General features: G+C 37.6%; 1 protein-coding gene across 2 annotated transcripts in view; it reads right to left on the bottom strand.

Moving 5' to 3' along the window:
* Window positions 1-14,410, bottom strand: part of DENND5A (DENN domain containing 5A) — a 118,550-nt gene that overhangs the window by 19,774 nt on the left and 84,366 nt on the right. For both annotated transcript variants that reach the window (XM_030331138.1, XM_030331139.1), the window contains 4 exons: window positions 10,349-10,499; window positions 9,567-9,660; window positions 6,345-6,476; window positions 1,369-1,521 (listed from right to left, as the gene is read on the bottom strand). In XM_030331138.1, the coding sequence (XP_030186998.1) occupies window positions 1,369-1,521; window positions 6,345-6,476; window positions 9,567-9,660; window positions 10,349-10,499 (530 nt within the window). The remainder of the gene's footprint in view (window positions 1-1,368; window positions 1,522-6,344; window positions 6,477-9,566; window positions 9,661-10,348; window positions 10,500-14,410) is intronic.

Below are 14,410 nucleotides of genomic sequence, written 5' to 3' on the forward strand. Positions count from 1 at the left end.
ATTCCTCCTTCCCTCCTGCCTCTGACATCTCCTAATCTACTTTCTGACTACGAATTTGTCTATTCTGGACATTTTACATAAACAGGATCATACAATATGTGGTCTTTTGTGACTGGCTTCTTTCACTTAGTATGTTGAACCATCTATCATCCTTCATTCCTTTTACTACTGAATTAAATTCCATTGTACAGACATACCACATTTAGTGTATCTATTCATCAACTGATGGACATTTGAATTGTTCTACTTCTGGTCTATTAGGAATAAGGCTGCTATGAACATTTGAGTACATGTTTTTATATGGACGTCATATTTCCATTTCTCTTGAGTACACAGCTAGAAGTGAACTTGCTGTCATATGATAACACCATGTTTAACATTTTGAGGAGCCGCCAGACTATGTTCCAAAGTGGCTGCACCATTCTACATTCCCACCAGCAATGTGTGAAGGTTCTAATTTGTCCACATCCTTACTAAACTTGTTTTGTCTGTCTTTTTTTAGTTATCCTAGCGGATGTGAAAAGGTATCTCACTGTAGTTGAATTTTTAAATATACACTGTATATGGGTATATGTGCATAGAAAAATGTCTTGAAGAACAGATGTAGTAAACTGTCTCTATAGCCATAACAATGACAACTCCAGAAGGGCAGAGATCTTGGTCTGTTTTGTTCACTTAGGTATCTCAAGTGCCTACAACAGTGCTGGACACTGTTGGCTCTCAAAAAAATAGTTGCAACATACTTACATATATTTTCTAATTTATCCATATTAAAACTGCCTTTGAAAAGATTTCAAGTTCTTTTCAAATTTAAAAATGTATAAAAGTAAAAGTTGTCCATCTTAACCAAATATTCATTGTAGAGTATTCTGAAATAAGGAAATTCTCTGGTATTCAGCAGTAAAAATCAAACAGTGTCATTCAGTCCTTTCTCAAATCTTTAGATAGTTAAGCTATCTGCATATAAAAGAAATGTTAATGACAGACCTTTTTCCACTGGGAATGTACAGTGAAGGACCTTTAGAGGACATCTGGTACTTAGGAGCTCCAAGTTCTCTCTTTTGTGTTCCATTTCCAGACTAGGGCCAGATGCCAAAAAGGATCTATCAATTTGGCCTTCAGCTCTATTCACAAAAAGGAAGATGCCACTCTAAAAATGTCTTCACAAACACACAGGTTTATGAAGCAAATTAAAAAAAAAATAGCTTGGATCATATTTATTTACTTATTAGTTTGTTTAGCTATTTCAAGTCTCACTCCACCATGCCATGCACCATTCTTCAAAGCCAGCCAGCTGGAGAAGTATGGGAAAGTTAGTAAGTGAAAACAGACAGTTTGCTCAGCAGGGAGAGTCTACACATTCCTTACCTGCTTTACTTGTAGCCCATGACTCCAGATCCTCTCCAGGAGGTCACAAAGGCTGGCAATCAAGGTGTTCTCCTCCACCCCTGTGATGTTCACCTCCCCGTGCCCTAGCTCCACAGCCTCTCGGCCCATTTTCTCCACCAGCATCCTCTTGGTCTACAAGGAATCAGTCAGCAGGATTAGATAACCCAGTGAGCAGGATCATATGCAACTAGAGAGGGTTGTGGCCACCTGCACAGCACATCTGCTGGGCTGGGAAGGACAAGATGAACAAGACCAAGAGACACAGTACATTTATTCTCCACCATGTACATCAGGTTATGGTACATTCTTTAAAAGTTTAGTTATAGGGGCACCTGGGTAGCTCAGTTGGTTAAGCATCCAACTCCTGATTTTGACTCAGGTCATGATCTCACAGTTCAGGAGATCGAGCGCCAGGTTGGGCTCTGCACTGACAGCACAGATCCTGCTTGGGATTCTCTCTTCCTCTCACAGTAAATAAATATATATATTTTTAAAGTTTAGTTTCAAAGATAAGAAAACAGCAATCACTGTATGATCCTGGGCCTACTTCTTCTTTCTGTGATGTCCTCACTCTGGATTAAGTTTTTTCATTTATGAACTGAAAAAAGTTAAATAAAATTGGTCATGCTCACTTCTGAGATTCTCTGATTCTCATTGTTTAACTGATCTTACCAAACAAACCTTCAAGTATTTAATGCTAGAAATACATCTGAAGTACCTGTCAAAGGGATCAAAAATTAAGGACAAATGATTTACTTTTAAGTAAAATTTCCAAATGCTTATTATAAAAAAAACAAAAAACACACACTGTGTAATGATCATTGCAACCTTTATTACTGTGTACCAGGCACTGTATTAAGCACTACAAGTCTATGAGTATTATTATTGTTCCCAATTTACTAATAAGGAAACTGAGGTCAGAGAACTTAAGGAACTTGCCAAAATCACACAGCAAAGAAAGAGAAGATCTGGCCTCTGAATCTAACTCCGCATGAATACTGAGTTCAAGTCCGTAACTAACACTTATTTAGTTATGTTATAAATTTGTGACATACAAAAATCTAAAGAACAGGAAGAAAATCACCCCTAATTCTGCCTTTCAGAAGCAACAATTCTTAATACTTTGGCATATTTCTTTCCAGTGTTATTTTTAATACTTTTTCTGTAAAATATATCTCATATACCTGTATTATGTGTGTGTGTATATGTATGCATGTGTATGTGTGTTATATATCACACACACTATTACAACCATCACCCAAATTAAGAAATGAAACACTGCCCATCCATATCTTTGAAGCGTTCCATGTGTCCTCTCTCATCACCTTCCCACTCTGGAAGTGCCTACTATCCTGACCTACACAACAGAACTATACAGAAAAGCAAAGAAATGCTTATCACCTATATTTGCATTGCTAAACAATGTAGTTTAGTTTTGCCTATATGTTTTCTTTTGTGATCTGCTTTTTCATTAAACTTTGTTTGTAAAATTCACACGCATTGCTGGGTATAGCTGTTGTCCATTTCCATCACTGTATAGCATTCCAACATATGAATATACTCACAATTTATTTATTAATTCTATTACTGATTAGCATTTGGATTGTTTCCTGTTTGGGGATACTACAAAGAATGTTGTAAACTACTTGTACATACCTCCTGGGTTACACTGTTCTCTAGGGAAAAGATCTAGGAGAAGAATACTAGATAATGTTACACCGTTTTCCAAAGTGGTCACACTAATTTATACGTCCAACAGTATGAGAACTCCTGTTGCTCCACATGCTAACCAACATTTGGCACTGCTAGACGAATTATGTACATTTTTCTCTGCATGTTAACATCTCTGAAATTGGGATGTATTTCATAGTCATTGTGGACCAGACAGTGGACATAAGAAAGGTGTCACTGGCTAGGCAGGCACCTCAAAACTTGAGAATAAATGTCCTCAACTTGGAAAACAAAACTCAGAGACAAGAGAAAAGGCTTCTTTCAAGAAAGGCAGCATCACCTATGCTCTTAATAGCAGAGAAGACAACATTGTATGGAAAATAATGGATACCAATGGCTCAGAGTGAGCTGATAGAAGCTGTTTTTTTAAATACCTGAATTCAAAATATCAGTACTGATATATCCATCTAATTTGTGACTGTAATAATGTCTTCTGTAAAAGAAAGTATATTTGATTTCATTCTATAAATGACCACCATTAACAAACTGAAGATGCAGGAAAATCTTTTTTCTACTGATGAATAAACAAGATGTAGTAGAGACAAAGCTAGTTGAATTGTCCTAAAAAGTATGGTACACCGACTTGGTTGAAAGGCTATTTTTATTAGAAACTACATTCATAACTAAAACATTAAAAACAAAGAATGATTATATTTTAATCCAACAATCCTTCTTCTGGGTATATATCCAAAAGAACTGAAATCAGAATCTCAAAGAGGTATCTGTACCTTATGATCATTGCCACATTATTCACAATAGCCAAGATATGGAAACAATTCAAGTGCTCAAGAACGAAATCCTGCCATTTGCAGCAACCTGGATGAACCAGGAAGACATTATGCTAAGTGAAACAGGTCAGTCACAAAAAGACAAATACTACATGATTCTACTTATATGAAGTATCTAAAATAGTCAAACTCACAGAAGCAAACAGAATGGTGGTTGCCAGAGGGGGAAAAGGGGGAAATAGGGAATTGTTGTTCTGTAGGTATAAAATTTCAGTATGTGAGATGAGTAAATTTTAGAGGTCTGCTGCACAACATAGCATCTATTATTTTTTTTGATTCCAGTATAGTTAACAGTATTATATTAATTTCAGGTGTGTAGTATAGTGATTCAACAATTCTACACATTACTCAGTGCTTGCTCATCATGGTAAGTATACTCTTAATTCACTTCACCTGTTTCAACTGTTCCCACCACCCACCTTCCCTCTGGTAACCACCAGTTTGTTCTCCATAGTTATGAGTCTGTTTTTTGGTTTGTCTTTTTTCTTTGTTCGTTTCTTTCTTAAGTTCAACATATGAGTGAAATCATATGGTATTTGTCCTTCTCTGACTTCTTTCACTTAGCATTATACCCTCTAGATCCATTCATGTTATTGCAAATGGCAAGATTTCATTCTTTTTTATGGCTGAGTAATATAGTAATATTCTAGTGTGTGTGTGTGTGTGTGTGTGTGTGTGTGTGTGTGTGTGTGTGTGTATACCATTTCCTTATCCATTCATCTATTAATGAACCTTTGGGCTGCTTCCATAATTTGGCTATTGTAAATAATGCAGCTATGAACATAGAGGTACATATATCTTTTCAAATGAGTATGTTTTGAGTAAATACCCAGCAGTACAATTGCTGGATTATAGGGTAATTCTATTTTTAATTTTTTGAGGAACTTCCATACTGTTTTCCACAGTGGCTGCACCAGTTTCCATTCCCACCAAGAGGGCATGAGGGTTCCTTTTTTTCCACATCCTTGTCAACACTTGGGTGTTTCTTGAGTTTTTTATTTTAGCCATTCTAACAGGTATGAGGTGATATCTCATTGTGGTTTTGATTTGTATTTCCCTGATGATGAGTGATGTTGAGCATCTTTTCATATGTCTGTTGGCCATCTGTATGTTTTCTTTGGAAAAATGTCTGTTTATGCCTTCTGCCCATTTTTAATTGAATTATTTGTGTTATTGGTGTTGAGTTGTATATGTTCTTTACATATTCTAGCCCTGTATCAGATGTCATTTGCAAATTATCTTCTCCCATTCAGTATGTTGTTACCTTTCAGTTTTGTTAACTGTTTCCTTTATTGTACAGAAGATTTTTATTTTGATGTAGTCCCAATAGTATTTTTGCTTTTGTTTCCCTTGCTTCAAGAAATATATCTAGAAAGATGTTGCTATGGCCAATGCCAGAGAAATTTCTGCCTGTGCTCTCTTTCAGTTTTATGGTTTCAGGTTTCACATTTTGATACTTAATCCATTTTGAGTTTATTTTTGTGTATAGTGTAAGAAAGTAGTCTAGTTTCATTCTTTTGCATATAGCTGTCCAATTTTCCCAATAGCATTTGTTGAAGAGACTTTTTCCCATTCCATATTCATGCCTCCTTTGTCAAAGATTAGTTGACCATATAGTCATGGGTTTATTTCTGGGCTCTCTATTCTGTTCCATTTACCTATGTGTCTATTTTTTTTTTAACATAGTACCTATTATTAACAATAGATTATTGGGCACTTCACAATATGTTAAGAGACAGATCTCATGTTAAGTATACTTACCCACAGAAACAAACAAAAACCAAAAAAATAACACAAGGAAATTTTTGGAAATGATAGATACCTTTAGCATCTTGACTGTGGTTGATATTATCATGGGTGTATACGTATGTCCAAACTTGTCAAAATGTATACATTAAAATATGTGTGTAATTTTTTTGTGTATCAAGTATACCTCAAAAAAACCTTTAAAAAATTACTGTCTGTAGAATTGAGAAAAATATCCCAACAACACACTTTGGCCTGGCACACAGTAGGCACTCAGTAAATTCTTGTATCTAAATAATGAGACCACTTCTATCAAATTAAAACAGAGAGGCAAAAACATTTTCATGTGTGTAAGACTAATCTGTTGAAGACAATTCAACTATAAGGCTTTTATATAAATAGTATAAGATGTCTAAAATTGAAAACTATATCTTTCAGTTTTAAAAAATATATGTTAATATCAAGCAAAGTGTGCTTGCTCTCTATTAATGGTATATTTATTTAAAGCAAATACACCTAATTCTAAGTTAACAGAATCTCAACATCAGTAGTATCCCATTATATTAACAATATTTTTAAAGCCAAGAAAGAGTGATCAGGGCCAAGATGTGTCTCCCCGTGGCTGCCAACAGAAGCAACACACACACACACACACACACACACACACACACACACAAAACCATGGCTCACCTTGTTGCGGCACTCCTTCAGCAGGCCCTCTACAAACTTCCAGTTGGTTTGAGCAATCACTGATGGGGAGAGGTTGGACAATTTGGGCTGGCGGATGGTGCTGCCCATATTTCTGGCTTCCTGGATGTACTTCTACAGCAAACGGAAAAATCAAAAGCTCTTTGTGTCTACGCACACAAACCATGGGTGACCAGTACTAATGAGAGCCTGAAGAGGGCACTATTATCACCTGCACTTTCTTATTGTCTCTTTCCTATGCTCAAAGTTGGGAGTGGCAAGTTTAAAACACAACTCTTGCAGCAAAGAGAAAAACAGACAACATGAGTTCTGTTTTCTTTGATGTAAGGCATTCCATGAGTACTGTAATTACCTTTGCTTTAACGATAGAAGAGGTAAAAAAAAAAAAACACATGGTTAACACACAGCTAACACATGGCTGCAACATGTATAGTTCAATGTACAAACCCACCCAAATTTCAGAGTACTACTGAGAAAATCATTTTCTCCAACAAGCTGAGAGGAATTTAACTCCTCTGCCCATTTCAAAGGTATCTACCCTTACTATCATAAAGTATAGCCTTGCTAAATTAGAGCCTAGAAAAGAAGACTGCACATTTAAAATAATAACTGCATTTTCCACTTTTCTACAATGTGCTGGTGATTTTCCATATACTATTTTTTTAAGTTTATTTATTTATTTTGAGAGAGAGAGAACAGGGGACGGGCAGAGAGACAGAGGGAGAGAGAGAAAATCCCAAGCAGGCTCTGCGTTGCCAGTGCAGAGCCCAACACGGGGCTCAAACTCACAAACGATGAGATCATGACCTGAGCCGAAATCAAGAGTCCAATCTTAACCAACTGAGCCACCCAGAGGCCCCACTATTTGTTTTAACATAGAACCCACTGACATCCTCTCAGTATCTCAAGTTCACAACCAATATTTTTACCCCAGACTTTATTCCAGTAGTACAATTGTGTCCATTCTACCTTCTGGTCCCTCAATCTGCTCCTGCTACCAACCCCCAAGGTTAGGCTTCATTTCTCTCACCTGGACTACCTGCCTCCTAGTTTGTTACCTACCTCCTGTACCTCCTTACTCCAAAATATTCAGCCTACAGCCTCCATTACAAGACAAATACCAAGTGTTTGATCCTGCATTTATTTCTTCCACTTGACTGCTCTTTGTCTCTCAAAACCCTATCATCCTCCCAGACTTAAAGAGATGATGGCTCCATCAGTCTTGTTTGAATAATACCCCAGGTAGAACTGACCTCTGCTTTCTCTAATCAGTGATCAAACACTGACTTGCCTCTCATAGGATCCTTCCAAAAGACTATTCTACTAAAGTTATCTGTGTATCTGACTTTGTTCCCTAATAAACTGGTATCCCTGAGGACAAGTCTATCTCCTTCTCATCTTTATATTTCAAAGTGCTTATTACAACGATTGGACCAAGTAAACATGCTCAATAAACACTGTTGAAAGAATATGGAGGTGAGATGGAAGACCCAGGGGACACTTCTAAAATAACACCAATACTCAACACTTTATTTCCACCCTCACACAAACAAAAACTCTAAGCACAAGGATGCCTGCGTGGCTCAGTCGGTTGAGCACCTGACTTCTTGATTTAGGCTCAGGTCATGATTTCAGTTTGTGAGATCCAGCCCTGTGTTGGGCTCTGCACTGCCAGTGCAGAGCCTGCCTGGGTTTCTCTCTCTCCCTCCCCATCTTTTTCTGCCCCTCCCCCCACCCAAAAGAAACCAATAAACATTAAAAAAAAAAAAAAAACGCTAAGCACAATCATATCCTATAAATCAGCAGTTAAAAATTCATAGCCAGGGTTGCCTGGGTGACTCAGTCAGTTAAGCGTCCAACACTTGATTTCGGTTCAAAACATAATCTCACAGTTCATGAGTTCAAGCCCCACATAGGGCTCTGCACTGAGCACAGAGCCTGCTTGGGATTCTGTCTCCCACTCTCTGCCCTCCCCCAACCCCCTTTCTCTCAAAAATAAATAAACCTTTTTTAAAAATTCATCGCCATACCTTGCAATTCTAATTTATTCCTTTAAAAAACAGCAAAGACAAAATAGTATTTATTTTCCAATTCACTGAGGTGTCAGACTAATATGAAAACAATATGCTTTAATAGGTTTTAAATGTATAAAATGCAAATTGCAGGTTCTTTTCTCAAAGAGAAGTTCCTGAAATAGGTTTCTGAAGGTGAAGCCCCATTTTTACAACTTCTCTGCAACTAAGGCAGGGTCTCCATCCTGAGGTTTAGAAGTAGAAACTTCACTGGGAACGAGTTATAGTAGAGCTGAGAAACTCAGCTGGTAAACTCAGGTCAATTCAGGAATCCCCAATCCCCAGGCACCTAATGATAACATTCCTCTCTTTTGCTTCTCTAAGAAAAAAAGTCAAGATTATTGGTTTTAGGGGTGCCTGGATGGCTCAGTCGGTTAAGCGACCAACTTTGGCTCAGGTCATGATCTTGGTCCGTGAGTTTGAGCCCCCTGTTGTGCTCTATGCTGACAGCTCAGAGCCTGTAGCCTGCTTCAGATTCTGTGCCTCTCTCTCTCTGCCCCCCTCATACGCTCGCTCTCTCTCTCAAAAAATGAATAAACATTTAAAAAAATTTTAAAGAAAAGATTATCTGTTTTAAATTAATATACACAAAAAATAGAAGAAAAGTCCCCCATACCCATTTCAGAAATTCACAGCATTAACCCAAGTTCAGCTTTTCTTCCTTCTCACTTTAATAGAATTAACTTTTTTCTACCATATTACACACACACACACACACACACACACACACACACACACACACACAAAGTCTCACAAATTTTAAAAGAATTTCTTCCAAATCTCAGACTCTTATCTTCTGAGTTTTCCTGTCACACTCCCCAGGGAGCATATGCATGACTGAGTACTGAAAGGACAGTGAAAGCCTGGACGTTACTCTTGATAGGGCTGCAAACAGGTCCTGGCTCAGGGAGAGGACCTACTAGCGGTCACTTGCAAAACATCTTATATCCTAGATTTGTCATAACCAAGGCCCAGTATCAGGTATCGGGAACTAACCCTAGTATTAACCCATCTTTATGGGAGAGATCACTACTAAGACATTTGAATCAGATCAGAGGTTATGAAAATGGGAAAGAGAAGTAGAGTGTAGAATAGTCAAGAGCCACTGTTTGTCACCCTTAAGATGTCTTACCTCTCTCTGGTCATTATCTAAACGCAGGTGTTCTGTGTGCTGCTTCTGCCTATCTTTCCGCCTCCACTGAGCAGGGGCATTCCTTTTTGTCCACCTGACAGAATCCAAGCAGGCAATTATGAACATTGCACTAAGAAAGTAAGGTCAGGTTACTGATAAGAGAGAACGTGAATGTTTAGGGAATAACGCTGGGCATGGGAAAAATACCTAACAGTCAACAGAGATAGCTCAGAGACCTTGAGGAAAAGTAGCTGAGAGCTCAGTGACTGGGCAAGAAAGAGAAAACTCCTCAGGGGAACATAGACATATCTCTCTTAAAACACATGTAAAAACTTCACATGCAGACCCAAAACTATACTCCTTCTCTGTCTGGGCTTTGACACACTCATCTCCAAAAGTAACTAAAAAAGAGCAACCCCACTAAGGTATCTACTTTTGGTTCAGACTCCAATTATTTCAACCACCACTTATTAAAGACACAATGCTAGCTAGCTAGGTGTGGTATGGGATTTAGTTGAGAGATGACTGCAAGCTATCTGTAGTCTGGCTTTTTGTAGCTTCTAGGCATGTGGAGCTATCCCAATTTGCAGAGTAGAGACAGGAGCGAATTATACTTTGTCACCTGTATTCTTGTTCAAACAAACAACCTGGATGGTCTGGGTCATCTTCATATTTGCTTTACAAAATTCCAGGGATCTTCCACAAGCTCAGGCCCTGATATGGGAGAACCCTCATCACTGTGGTTAGGGAGCTGGATAAGAGAATCCCTGGGGTTGACTCACTTGTTGCTGGCTGGCCCAGTGGAAAGCACATCAGACTGCAACTTAGGGAAAAAGCCTGGCTCATATTTCCCTTGTCCAATCTTCATGTCAAGTAAATGGGGGTGAATCGCAGTATGGTCAATTTTTGCCAGACGCAGTTCAATTGCTTTCTCTGAATGAGAACAACAAAAAATAAGTCAAAAATTTTCTAAACTATACCATATTCTGAACCATAAGTTTCAATACATTTAAGATAATTTGAATCATACAATTATGTCCTCTAACCACAATTATCAATAATAGCATCTTGAAACTAAATAGCATGCTTCTATATAACTCATGGGTTAAAAAAGAAACCAAAAGAGAAATAAAGTTTGAAACTGAATACGAAAACACAAAATATCAGAATACGTAATTAAAATATTACTTGAGAGGAGATTTACAGCAATAAATGTCTATTTTAGAAAAGAAAGTTCTCAAAACTACTGACCTCAGCTTCCACCTTAAGAAACCAGAAAAGGACATGGACATTAAATCCAGAGTAAATACAAGAAACGAAACAATAAAGGCCAGAGTAAAGTCAATGAAAGAGAGAGAAAATTAATAAATCCAAACAATGGTTCTTTTAGAAGATCAGTAAAACTAATGTAAAATGTTGGACTAATTAGCATAAAAAGAAAAAGACACAAATTAACAGTGTCAGGAATGAGAGAGGTAACATTGTTACAGATTCTATAGATATTAACAACAGAATATTACAAATAATTTAATGTCAACAAATTTAACAATAGGTTAAATGGAGAAATTCCTAGAAAAACACAAAACACAAAGGCTCACTCAAGAAGAAATAGATAATCTGAATAGCCCTATATATGTGTTAAAAATTGAATTTGCTGCTGCTCGGGATTCTGTCTCTTCCTCTCTCTCTGCCCCTCCTTCTCTATCTCTCTCTCTCAAAATAAATAAATAAACATTTCTTAAAAATCTTGTGGCAACTGGGTGGCTCAATCAGTTGAGCATCCAACTCCTGATTTCAGCTCAGGTCTGATCTCACATTTTGTGAGATTGAGCCCCACACTGGGCTCTGTGCTGACAGTATGGAGCCTGCTTGGGATTCTCTTTCTCCCTCTTTCTGCCCCTCCCCTGCTTGTGCTCTCTCTCCCTGAATGAATAAACAATAAATAAATAAATAAATAAATAAACAAACAAACAAACACAAACAAACAAACAAATAGCTTTATAAAGCCTTCCCACAAAAAAACTCCGGGTCCAGATGACTTCAGTGATGAATTCTACCAAATCTCTAAAGAAGAAATAATCCAAGAAACTGAAGAGAAGAAAAATAATAGTTCCCAACTTATTCTTGGAAGCCAGCATTATCCTGATACAAAATCAGACCAAGACATGTACCAATAGCCCTCATGAACACAGATGCAAAAATTCTATAAACAAATTTTTGGTTAAATCTACTCCAATAATGGGGCGCCTGGGTGGCGCAGTGGGTTAAGCGTCCGACTTCAGCCAGGTCACGATCTCGCGGTCCGTGAGTGCGGTCCAGGAGTTCCAGCCCCGCGTCAGGCTCTGGGCTGATGGCTCAGAGCCTGGAGCCTGTTTCCGATTCTGTGTCTCCCTCTCTCTCTGCCCCTCCCCCGTTCGTGCTCTCTCTCTGTCCGAAAAATAAACGTTGAAAAAAAAAAATTTAAAAAAAAATCTAATCCAATAATATACAAAAAGGATAATACGTCATGACCAAATACAGTTTCTCTCAGGAATGTAAGTTGATTTACATATTCAAAAATCAATGCATATCACTCACCAAATTAAAAAACCAATTCTAATAACCATATAATTACCTCAATAGGTGCACAAAAAGCATCTGACAACATACAACATCCACTTCTGATAAAAACTCTCAGCAAACTAGTAACAGAAGCAAACACCAACCAATAAAAGATATCCCTTGAAAAACTTACAGCTAACATCATACTTAACGGCGAATACTTTCCCCCAAAATCAAGAATAGACAACACTGCCCATTATCACCATATCTGTCTCACACTATAGTAAAGGTTCTAGCCAGTGCAATAAGACAAGATAAACAAAAAAAAAGGCATCTGGATTGGAAAGGAAAAAGTAAAACTATCATTATTTGCAGGCAATATTATCTATGTATAAAATTGGCTAGATGTACAGAAAGCAATTAGAAAAAAGTATGGTATGGTTGCAAGGCACACATCAACATACAAAACTCTATTGTATTTCTATATATTTGCAATGAACAATGAGAAATTAAAATTTTACAATACCATTTAAAATAACATCTCAAAAAATGATACACTTAAAAGATAAATCTGACAAAAGATATGCACAACTTGCACACCGAAAACTATATAACACTCTTGAAAGAAACTAAAGGTCTAAATAAATGGAGAGGTATGCTGTGTTTATGGAACATAAGACTCAGTAATGTTAAGGCATCGATTCTCCCTAAATTGGTCTACAGATTCAAGGCAGTTTCAAAAGAAAGAAAGAAAGAACGAAAGAAAGAAAGAACGAAAGAAAGAACGAAAGAAAGAACGAAAGAAAGAACGAAAGAAAGAAAGAAAGAAAGAAAGAAAGAAAGAAAGAAAGAAAGAAAGAAAGAAAGAAAAATGGAAAGAATGAATTTGGATCCTTAGCTTACACTATCTAAAAAAATTAACTTGAAGTAGATTATAGGGGTGGCTTGGGTGGACCAGTTGGTTAAGTGTTCAACTCTTGATTTTGGCTTGGGTCATGATCTCCCAGTTCATGTGATCAAGCCCCACACTGGGCTCCATGTTGAGAGCTTGGAGCCTGCTTGGGATCATCTCTCGATCTCGGTCTCTGCCCAACCCCTGCTCATACTCTCTCTCTCAAAATAAATAAACTTAAAACAAAACAAGAAATGGATCATAGACCTAAATATAAAGCCTGAAAATATAAAACTTCTAGAAAGAAATACAGAGGGGAAAAAAAAAATCTGTGGGGCACCTGGGTAGCTCAGTCAGTTAAGCAACCGACTCTTGGTTTCCACTCAGATCATGATCTCATAGTTTGTGCGATGGAGCCCTGCCCTGGGCTCTGCACTGAGGTCATGAAGCCTGCTTGGGATTCTCCCTCCCTCCCTCTTTGACTCTCCCATATGCACATGCAAACATGCACAATCTCTGTCTCTCTCTCAAAATAAACACTAAAAAAAAAAAAAAAATCTGTGACCTTGGATAGGCAAAAATTTCTTACATATAATAGCAAAAGTATAATCCTTTTTTTAAATGTTTGTTTGAGAGTGAGAGAGAGTGTGTGAGTAGGGAAGGTCAGAGAGAGAGGAAAGAAAGAATCCCAAGCAGGCAACACATTGTCAGCGCAGAGCCCAATGTGAGCCTCGATCTCATGAATTGAGATTATGACCTGAGCTAAAATCAACAGTTGGATACTTAACCAACTGAGCCACCCAGGGACCCCATTCTTTTTTTTAAGATTTCTCTTAAAGTTTATTTATTTATTTTGAGAGAGACAGAAAGAGTCCGAGTCAGGAAGGGGCAGAGAGAGAGGCAGAATCCCAAGCAGGTTCCATGTAGTCAGTGCACAGTGCCCAACTTAGGGCTTGAACTCATGGAACTATGAGATCATGACCTAACCCAAAATCAAGAGTCAGAGGCTTAACTGAATGAGCCACCAAGGTGCCCCTAAGATTTTATTTTTAAGTATTCTCTACACACAAGGTGGGGCTTGAACTCATAACCCTGAGATCAAGAGTTACATGCTCTATCAACTGAGCCAACCAGGCGTCTCATTTATTTTTTTAAAGATTTGATCCATTTTTTCTTAAAACGATAATTCAGGCCTCATCAACATTTTAAAAGCACTGTTTTTCTTAAACACTGCTCTTCAGAAAACAGTTAAGAGAATGAAAAGACAAGCCACAGAGTAGGGGAAATATTTGCAAATTATGTATCTGATAAGGTACTTGTATGAAGAATGTATAAAAAACTTGGAAAATTCAACAATAAGAAAACAACCTCCAAAAAGGGGAGAAATATTTAAATAAGCATTTCACCAGAA

This window comes from Lynx canadensis, chromosome D1, assembly GCF_007474595.2.
Source record: "Lynx canadensis isolate LIC74 chromosome D1, mLynCan4.pri.v2, whole genome shotgun sequence".
Lineage (NCBI taxonomy): Eukaryota > Metazoa > Chordata > Mammalia > Carnivora > Felidae > Lynx > Lynx canadensis.